Source organism: Hevea brasiliensis, chromosome 4 (assembly GCF_030052815.1).
Source record: "Hevea brasiliensis isolate MT/VB/25A 57/8 chromosome 4, ASM3005281v1, whole genome shotgun sequence".
NCBI lineage: Eukaryota > Viridiplantae > Streptophyta > Magnoliopsida > Malpighiales > Euphorbiaceae > Hevea > Hevea brasiliensis.
The window spans coordinates 111,443,081-111,453,025 of NC_079496.1; the positions used below are offsets into that span (position 1 = coordinate 111,443,081).

Consider the following 9,945-nt stretch of genomic DNA (forward strand, 5'->3'; position numbering starts at 1 on the left):
TAATTCAACAATTGAATTTTTTCCCTTCTTTTTTAACAATAAATTTCCATTTGAATTGTACCAAATTGGTTATGTTTTGGTCCAGTTTATGGGGAGACAGAAATAGCTTGGTTTCGATTCGGATATGTGGAGCTTTGGTTTGGGCTAGTCTTCTGTTAGACTATGTCGATTCTAGGTACAAACTGAACCATTATCAAGTCTATTGTCGCCCAACCACAGCAACTGTTGCCATTCCCTTGTTATTACTAATACCATAAATAAATTAAATATTAAAATAAAAAATATTATTATTTTACAATATTTACAATCAAACATGAGAGTAAAATGATAATTATATTACGTGATATCACATTGTTCATTTTATCACAAGATTGATCACATTGTACATATTACATTACTACCAAACGTAGCCTAAAGGCTTCTAACAACAGTAGGGAGAGAAGAGAAAGTGAATTTATTTTGAAAGAGGACAGTCCATTAACTAATTATCGTGAAGGAGGTGGAATTGCTGTGGCCATAGACCCATTATAGTTAAGGTCAACCTGCTGAGGCAAGAGTTTATATTTAATCCCAAGAACATCGAAAATTATCCTCATATGCAACACTAGTTCAGATCTTCGTTTGCCTTTCTTTATAATATCTTGAAAGTTGATGGTGTGATTAAAATAGAGAATCACTTTCATCTTATTCATATTCTCTATCTCCTTGAATTGCAAGCTGTGGTCTGGTCGCCAGCGTCTAGGATTGCTTTTCAAGTACCTGAAATTTCAAATGAATCCATCCTATTATTTTTTAAAGAAAAATATCCAATAGGATGCAAAAATAAAGATTTTTGTTGATATTAATTTACCTTTTTATTATATTTTGCAGCTTTGTAATAACATCATCTGGCGTTTGAAGATCAATAGCAAATTCCACTGTATCCATCATTGGCGGGCTTCTATAGAAGTTGCAGATATATTTGGTCGATAAAATTGAATTCGGATAGAATATTCTTGCGTTATCAAATCTCAAAAAGGTTGTAGTTAATATTTCCATCTCATCAACCACCATCTGTGATATATCAACGTATCAAAACAATGAAAATTCAAGTTTTTTAATAAATCAAGATACAAATAAATATTCTAGGATTTGGAGCTTGCCTGTATGCCATCAACAAGACAACGATCGCCAACATCAAATGGGTGCATCACAAACACAAATATGATGGCTTCAAATACAGTCTTGGCAGCGTTACCAAACATGAAAACCACAAGTAGAAGTTGAGAAGTCATGAAGACAACTATTTTGGTGGTCAAAATTTCCATGAAAAGTAGCCACACAATAATGATTACAAAAAGCACCACCACGGAAGCAAGCTTGTTCAACTCGTCAACTGCTGTTTTTCTGTATTTCAAGGCGCTATTCACCGACACATAGCCCTTGAAAACTTTCACCTGCAAACAACACATTGTAAGAGCCATCAAACTATAACATGGAAGGCAAATCTAAGTTGAGGATAAAAATTTATATTTGACAGAGAGCTAACCACCCAATTTCTGAAGACGGATTTCTTTATCTGTTTATCTCCATGTGCGGCTTTATCTGCTGCAGCTTCTGCAGGTTCACCGTTTACCAATTCGTTAACCCATTTCCTGAATTCAGATTGATTGTTCTGTTCTCTGCCCGTACATTTATCTTCTGCTACCGCTTCGAAATATTCACGCGTTTCCTTTATCACTTCGCATTGGTGACACTTCTTTTTCTTTACCAGTTGACAATCAGGACACTGCTCTTTATCTTTCACGCAATTCAATAGGATTCTCAAGTCCACGTATCTGCACAAGGAGAGAGCAAAGTGAGGTGAGATGGATGATCCGAGAACAAACTAGCATACGAAATTAAGGTGAAGAAACATATCCTAAATCTGTTCTAATTGATTACTTACTTTTCCCCATTGTAATTAGGACCCACGAGTTTCTTGAAAATCTCATTAGCAACTTCTTTTGCTTCTTCCACATGATCATCTTCTATGTTGATCTCTTTATACTTGCCATCAACGAAGAAGCCGAGAGTAGGAAGCTTTTCACCCCGAATAGCATTCAGCAACTCTCTCCTTGTGTCTTGCTCGACCTCTTCCTTCTTTGAAACAGCTTCAAGGATCTTGCGATTGTAGTTTGCTTCCTTAATCCTCTGAAACAAAGTCTTCACATGGAAAGAAGCTACAAGCTTTACTAATAAAGTTTTCACTGACCATATAGCAACTCCAATGAGAGAACCAACAAGACCTCTAGTAACATCATTTAGAGTCTTTCTTACTTCCTCGCTTCGCTTAACCCCTCTGTCAAACAGCAAAGCCCAGGCTAGTAAAACCAAAGCCACCCATATAAAAACGATGATGCTCTTCTTTACTCCATATGCGAAGTAAAGTGCTCTCTCAATCCAGTGCCTCCGTGAACAAAACTTCCAAATCAACTTAACCGGAGCCTGTGTTAATAGGTAACCAATCAGTCTACCACAGAGAACAGCCAGTATTAAGAAACACCATTTCCACATCTCAAAATCCCAAATCCTGGAATTCTGGAATCTATCCACCGTCAAGGTAGTGATTAAGAGCCCCATAATGCACAAAAATGCAGTTGATTCAATAAAGATCAACGTCCATTTCATCATTTTGTGCTCTTCATTACCCTTAGATCCTGAAGATCCATGATCTTGGATGTTTAAAAAAACATCACCGGTTCCCTCTGACATGCCTTTCTTTTTACCGAAAGGAAAGAACTCACAATTCATTGAAATTGTCTGGGTAAAAGTATAACTTTTTCCAGCCAAAAAAGAACGGAAGGAATGAGAAGCTAACGATAAAAATTAACTGGATTTGCAGAGAAAATATATATATATATATAAACAAAAATTATGTGGGTAATAAAAGGAAATACAGGAAAATCGCGAGAAAGCTAGAAGAAATGCTTAATTTGAGTAAGTGCTTGGATATGGAGAAAGGAGACAGAGTTGACACTTGATACTCATTTGGTGGTGGCTTCAGGGGAAAGTAGGGCACCTAAATAGAAGCAGAGCGTGGATACTGTGACAGAAGCAGCCAAAACGTGGTTAGGTCTCACATCAAATCAGCTTCATTTTTGGCCATATGAATTGTTGCTGCCTTTACTTGTATCAAAACAACCAGGACCAAGCACTCGCAATTGACAGAGGTAATGCAATTGTATAATTTGGATAACAAGAGGTTATTGGAGGCAAAACATGGTGAGCAATAATTAATGGGAGGTAATTATTAATAATTTAAGAATTGAAAAAGGAAGAGATTATAATTCAACAATTTCTTACTTTTTATATTCTAAAATGAAAAAAAAAATCAAATTATTAATAATTTATTAAATATTTTTTATAAACTTGATTAATTTAGATTTTATTAAAAAAATCTTTAATAATGATTATTTTTAAAAACATTTGCTAAATCTATAATCATTAATAAATTCATGGAAAATAAATTGGTTAAGACTCTAATATGTAATCATTTTTAAAATAGTTTTTAATGTATTAAACTTAGCCAAAACATAACTTTTTTTTTATAGTGTTTGATAATATAGTGTTTAAATATTATTGAAGACATTTATAAAAAATTATTTCTATCAACTTTTAGAGGTTAAAATAGTTAATTTAATAATTATTTTTATTCAAAAATTATTTTATGAATAATTAACTAAAAATAATTGATTTTTAATCATTAATTAATAATTAATAAAATAATTATTAATTATTAAAATAATTAATATTATTGAATAGGACTAAACATTTTAGATTTTTTTCTTTTAAGATAGGAAGAAAGGAAAAGACACAACTACAATGTAGGATGACAGTCTCGGCTATATCAGCAAACAAGGGGAGAAAATTCTGAGGCATATCAGTCTTTTGTCACCCCCAACTGGCAGTCTAATTTGAATTCTTCATAAATTAATCACATCTTATCTGCTCCTAAGATAGAGAAATGTTCAAACTACCCCCAATATACAGGGCAATGACTCAAAAGATTTTTTCTTTTGTCTTAATCAGAAAAAAAAAAAAAAAAAGAGCAATTGTTGACCCAAAGCCATCAATAATTGAATGAAAAACACAGTTTGTAGGTGGAGCCATCAATAATTCATGACGGGCAGAGCTGGTCAACACCAGCTTAGTCATTCTTTATTTATTTCCGTCAACCAACCCAAGCTGTTAGACACTAAAGAGAATGAGAAGCCATTATTATTTTTTAAATAATCGTGAAAGCTATTACGTCCCAGAATTATCTTTCTTTCCTTTAGTGTGGTTGTGGGATTGATGAGTGATATATTTTAAATTATTGAATTAAATTATATTAAATTTATTTTATTATTTTTATTATTAATTACATAATAAAAAAGTTATCCTATCATTTTTTTATTGAAAATATTATTAAGTCTGAGTTAAATTTATTAGATTTAAAATTTAGAAATGTATGTTATTAAAAATTAGCAAAATCAAAAAGTTATCTATATTGATTAAAATATGTAATCGTACAAAAATATATATACACGAAGGAATATATATTTTGATCAAAACGTTAGCATATTTTAAATAGTATATATAAGAGTCTTATAAATTTTTTATAAGAAGTAATAAAAAGATAAATGAATATGTAATTATGTGTTACAATTTAATTTTTAGAGACTCTCATTTTAAAAAATTTATAAAATAATTTTTTTTTTATAAATAAATTATGGTGGATTAATGAAATAAATATGTTAAAAATTTTATAGTCGCATAAAAATGAGTTAAGATTTATGTATTTATATTTATGTGTTGAATTTATAATTTTTCTTCACCTTTCAAAAATAATATGATATTTTAACTATTATTTAAACGGTAGAATTATCACTACTTTTTAATTTTGATATAATATTTTTCTTATTGGTCCCCAAACTTCTAATTTTCAAAATTGAGTTCCAAAATTTGTTTTAATGCATTGGATCATGAAACCTTATAGAAAAAAAAAAGGTTTCCAAACTTTTCAAGTAGGTGGTCATTTTATAAATTAATTTTAAATGATATGCAAGTAATCTAAACTTAATTTTTTACCTAAACTATTTTAATCATCTTCCTTTATTTTTCTCTTATCCCCGCTTATTTCTCTCTTTTCATGTTTCTTCTCCTCTATATGCATACCCAATTCTCCCCTCATTCTCTTCTTATTTTTATCTGTTGATAAAAATAGTACAAGCTGTTTACATAAAGAGTTATTCAATTTCTTTAAATTTTTAAATAATCAAGAAAAATTATTTTTCAATAGAAAAAATATAAAAAATGATATCTAAAGAACTGAAATTCAAAAAAAAAATAAATTCAAATTTAATCTCCATATACCAAAATTTTTATTTTTATTTAAGAATATATTTTTTAAAATATTATAATTTTTAAAATACATAGACCAACTAATTAGTTTCACTAAAGTAGATAGACTAAATATTAATATTTTTTAAAATATAAAAATTAATTAATTAATTAATTTTCTTAAAATAAAGACGTTAAATAGTAATTTAAATAATATAAATATTAAAAAATTTAATAAAGGACTAAATAATTTAATATAAATAAAATATAAAGATAATATAATTATTTTCATTAAAATATATAAATTAAATAATAATTTTACTAAATTTCAAATTATTTGAATTTATCACATTTAAATAGCAGTTAAAAAAAAACTATCACATATATTATTTATTAACGGAAGAAACAAGTAAAAATATAAATGACAGCAAATCCATTTAACTATTATAATGTTTGTCTTATATAGTGTGTACTTTACTCATTTACTTAATTTTACGTCCTATGATGTCATATCATTAATTGCATGCGTCAGCGACTGACGTAAGGGAGTAAGACGAAAGCAAGATATTTTGTTTTTCTTATTAAAAATAAAATAAAATTACTATAAATGCTAATTTTTAATTTAATTAATTAATAAAAAATTCTTTAAATTTTAAAATACAAGTTCATTAATTTTTTTTAATTTAATTGTATAATAAAAAATTCTTAATATTTCAAACTCTCAATTTTAAGCCCATGATTGCATGTCCTGCATGAAAAATTATAAATAAAAAACTATAAAGGGTAGCCATGATTTAATTTGTCATTAGTTGAAATAATAATAATAATAATAATAATAATAATAATAATAAATTTAGTCAAAATTAATTTTATTTATATATTAAAAATAGTTATTTTTATATTATATTTATTTTTTTAGAAAATTGAAATAGTAAATATTTGAATTTGAAGCTTATAAATAACCGAATAAAGTTAAATTAAATATTTTTTATTTAATTATTACTTTATTAATTTATTATTTTATATAGTAATCTTATATAAAATAGTAATATATAATAATTTAATTTTATTTATATATTAAAAAAGGTTATTTTTATATTATTTTTATTTTTTATTTTTTTAGAGAATTAAAAGAATAAATATGTGAATTTAACACTTATAAATAACAGAATAAAGTTAAATTAAATATTTTTTATTTAATGATTACTTTTATTAATTTATTGTTTTATATATTAATCTTACATAAAATAGTCATATATAATTTCTTCATTTCATCCCCAGGAATGTGTTGTATGGTCTCCCGGCAAACATCACTTTCTTCACTAGGCCACGAGCCTGTAATATATAAATTTGCTTAGTGCAGGGTACGTCCATCTAAAAATAAATCAATTATGATAGTTTTTCAGCATATTGATGTTATTGGTAGAGCTGTGCATGTTTTTTTGGATTTCAAGCTGAATCCATGAATATATATATTAAAGTTGAAGCTCAAAAGTAGCTTACAGAATTAAGTCATTTGACTTTGTAATAGGTTTAAAAAATTGCTATGTATCTTATTATATGAGACATAACTTGATAATTTGTCAAATGTTTTCCTTTCACTATTAGATATTAGTTAATTTAAACTTTAGTTTATATAAAATTTTTTAATGGGACTAGCTAAAATAAAAAGATAATTTAAAATATTTTCTATTAATTATAGTTATATAAAATATTCAAATTTAAAATAATAAATAAAACAAACTAAATTTAAAATTTATTTTAACTTATCCTTTTATTTTAACTAATATCATAAAAAGATTATATATAACTATTTAATTTATCATTTATTTTTCTAGCAATTATCAGTGTGTGTTTAGAGGAAATAAGCTCTTGTTACTACTTCAATTAATCAGTGAAGTGCTTGAAATTCTAAATCATTTTCAAATGCATCTAACAGATTTGTAAAACGTGTAGAAAGCTCTTCTAATTTATAAATGGAATCAAATACAAACATTTTCAGTTCACACGGGCTACTAAGAGGAATTTCAAGTCAAGCAGAGTTGTCTAAAGCAATGGATAGAAAGCTTATAATTGAAAATATTCAATAGGTTAATAGAATTTTGAATTTGGACAAGATAGGGGTGACATTTGGTCTGCACCTGCCTTATTGTCTTTTTTTTTTGAAATAGTTACATTAATCCTTTAAAATTCAGGTGTTCCATTGTTTTTCTCCCCATCTTTATTATTATTATTATTATTATTATTATTATTATTAAACTCTAGAACATATATGTGTCTTTGTTATTATATTGAAGATTTTTTATACCCTAAAATTTAACTTATTTGGGTTAATCACAATAGACTCTTTAAAATATGAACCATTTTTTGATTGATTTTTCTTTATAGAAAGATTATGGTGAGACATGTATTCTAAATTATAGTGAGATATAGTTGATTTCATTTTTTTTCTGCAATAGCATTCTCATTTTGTCTTGCATTCATTCAAATAAAGTGATATATTGGTTCATGTGCAAATGAATCTAAATGATAATTATTTCAACCATTAAGTTGATATGATAAAAAAAAATTTTATTTAAAAATATAAAATTATTATTTGATAATGTCGAATTAAGTTTAAAATTTAATTTTAACTTATATTTTTTTTATTATAAACAAATATATTTGAAAGCTAAGGATTCAAAATCAAATTTTGACAAGCGTTTCCACCATTAATTAACAATTGACATAATTAAAAAAAATAAATTTTATTCGAAAATATAAAATACTTTAAATTTTAAAATATAAAATATTTTGTAATGCCCTAAAAAAAGAAATTGTAACACCCCCATATGTATAGCTTGGTATATTTCACTATTCCGGTGACTGGTGTCGGTCCGGATAATTAAGGGGATTAGAACCACATTTAAGACACTTAGAAAAATTCTGAATGAAAATAAATAGTGATTACCAGATAGTTAAGTACAAATAAGAAAAATAAAGCATAAAAAGTTAAATGAGGCGGGGTCATAGCGATGGGTGACCTTCCTGGGAAATAATTGCGAGGTCAGTCCTAACCCTACTTTTGAACCAGAGAATGTGACGCTGCGGTCCTAAGGACTATTGCGAACCTAGTGGAAAAGAGAAACTCACAGAAAAGAGCTGATAAGTAGGTCAAATAATTAGGCCAAGGATCCGAAAGAAATATCGAATTATTTGCAAACTGGATCAGACTAGCGAGGGGCAAATTGGTCAATTCACCCCTAGAGGTGACTCCTGACCTAACTGTCCAATAAAATCGGAGAAACAAAAATTTCAGAATCGAGAATTAAATTAAAGAAACAAGGAAAAATTAAGGAAAAGGAAAAAGAATGAAAATTTGATTTATTACCTCACTTGAAGGACATCATATATGATGTCAAAATGTAATTATAATTTCTCCAATAATTGACCAAGTCAAAATTAACTTTAATTACACATAAAAACATAAAAAAATGAAAAGAAATTTCATTTCTTCTTCTTCTTCACTTTTGGCCGAGACCCATACTCCTCCTCTACCTCCATTTGCAACCTCCATGAAAGCTTGGTCTCAAGCTTTTAATTCCACAAGTCAACCCTAAATTTCTCAAAAATCCCCCATAAATCTTGCTATTTCTACTTGTAAAGAAGATTGATAAAGAAAATTTGAAAGAAAGTGGAGAGAATTGGAAGATTGAAAATCAAAGTCAAGGTTAGTGTTCTAACTCTTCAATTCCTCTTTAACTTTATGTTTATGTATGTGAAATAAACTTAGAATTGATGAAAGAAATGAAACAAGTCAAGTGTGTGGGTTACATGTGGAATTCGGCCAGCTTATAGGGGAACTGAAATTGTTTGAGTTTGATGAAGTTTAAGTGATGTAGAAGTGTAATTAAGTATGTAGATTAAGGATATACACTTTGATTTCATTAAGTGAATGAAATTAATAAATTAGGGTTATTGAACTTTGAAGTTTGAGAGAAAAATTGGAGGAAATGGTCAATTGATGCAAATGACCTTAATTGAGGCTAGAAATGGTCAATTGGGACCATTTGTGATGTGTTGGAATTGGTAGAATTGAAAAGCAATTCAGATTGCTTAGGAGTCCCAATCTGGCAGTTTGATCTAGGTCCCTTTGAGGGACCAAAACTGAAATTTTACCAATCTAATTGGTGTGAGGTCAATTGGGAATGAAAATAGACACATAATGACATATTTTTCATTTAGAAACTATACCCAGAAAATGACATTTAGATAATAAACAATTAGGTCAAACCCGAATATTGTGCACTGCCACTGTACCAAAATGACTAAATAAATAGTGTTTGTTTATTTGGCCATAACTTGGACTAGACAAGTCCAAATGACCTGATTTTTGTGACATTGAAAAGGTATGACATAGCAATACAACTTTCATGAAGAACACCAACCCAAATTCTTCCCATAACCAAGTTATTTTGCCACCCAAAAATTAGTTATCCAAAACTGCCAGAACCAATTAGGTGGCCAGAAATTATGGGTAACACCAATCTGGCCAGCCTTATTCAAATGGCCATATCTTGGCCTAAAAAACTCCAAATGGAGTGATTCAAAAAGGGAATTAAA

General features: G+C 28.1%; 1 protein-coding gene across 1 annotated transcript; it reads right to left on the bottom strand.

Moving 5' to 3' along the window:
• Positions 1-317: 317 nt before the first annotated feature.
• On the bottom strand, positions 318-3,026 carry LOC110652954 (mechanosensitive ion channel protein 10). The gene is made up of 5 exons (XM_021808576.2): positions 1,928-3,026; positions 1,529-1,817; positions 1,143-1,436; positions 851-1,053; positions 318-759 (listed from the first exon to the last, which is right to left on the bottom strand). Exons 1-5 carry the CDS (start codon positions 2,770-2,772, stop codon positions 486-488), a joined length of 1,905 nt encoding a protein of 634 aa, XP_021664268.2. The 5' UTR covers positions 2,773-3,026; the 3' UTR covers positions 318-485.
• Between the last annotated feature and the right edge of the window lie 6,919 nt (positions 3,027-9,945).